Genomic DNA, 461 nt, shown 5'->3' with positions numbered 1-461 from the left:
ATCCCATGGCCCTGCCAGCCTGGGATCTGCCCCCCGGCAGGGCCTGGCCCCTAACCTTGGCTGGGTTTCTCTCTCCCGCAGAGCTGACACCATGAACCAGCTGATCCTTTGCACGCTGCTTCTCTTGGCCCCTGGGGAGCTGGCTGGGGCGTGTCCCATGGGCTGCCAGTGCCAAGACCCCAGGACCATCCTGTGCGCGGCCAGACGGGGCCACACCGTGCCCCGGGGGCTGCCCCCCAACACCCTCTCCCTCTACGTCTTTGAGAACGGCATCACAATGCTCAGCGAGGACAGCTTTGCAGGCCTGCCCGCCCTCCAGCTCCTGGACCTCTCACAAAACAAGATCACCAGCATCCAGAAAAACATCTTCCAGCCCCTGACGGAGCTCGTCAACTTGGACCTGTCCTCCAACCAGCTGCAGGAGATCACCAACGAGACCTTCCACGGGCTGCGGCTGCTGG

The 461-nt window shown here is 63.8% G+C and overlaps 1 protein-coding gene across 1 annotated transcript; it reads left to right on the top strand.

The window, feature by feature from the left end:
* Window positions 1-81: 81 nt before the first annotated feature.
* Window positions 82-447, top strand: LOC104624556 (vasorin-like; the record flags this gene model as incomplete). The annotated part of the gene is made up of 1 exon (XM_010291955.1): window positions 82-447. A coding segment is annotated over one exon (366 nt), but the record flags the coding sequence as incomplete, so codon positions are not given.
* Window positions 448-461: the final 14 nt, after the last annotated feature.

This window comes from Phaethon lepturus, unplaced genomic scaffold, assembly GCF_000687285.1.
Source record: "Phaethon lepturus isolate BGI_N335 unplaced genomic scaffold, ASM68728v1 scaffold41967, whole genome shotgun sequence".
NCBI classification, from domain to species: domain Eukaryota; kingdom Metazoa; phylum Chordata; class Aves; order Phaethontiformes; family Phaethontidae; genus Phaethon; species Phaethon lepturus.
Note: the sequence above shows the minus strand (reverse complement) of the source record. Positions and strands in the feature narration are given on the sequence as shown.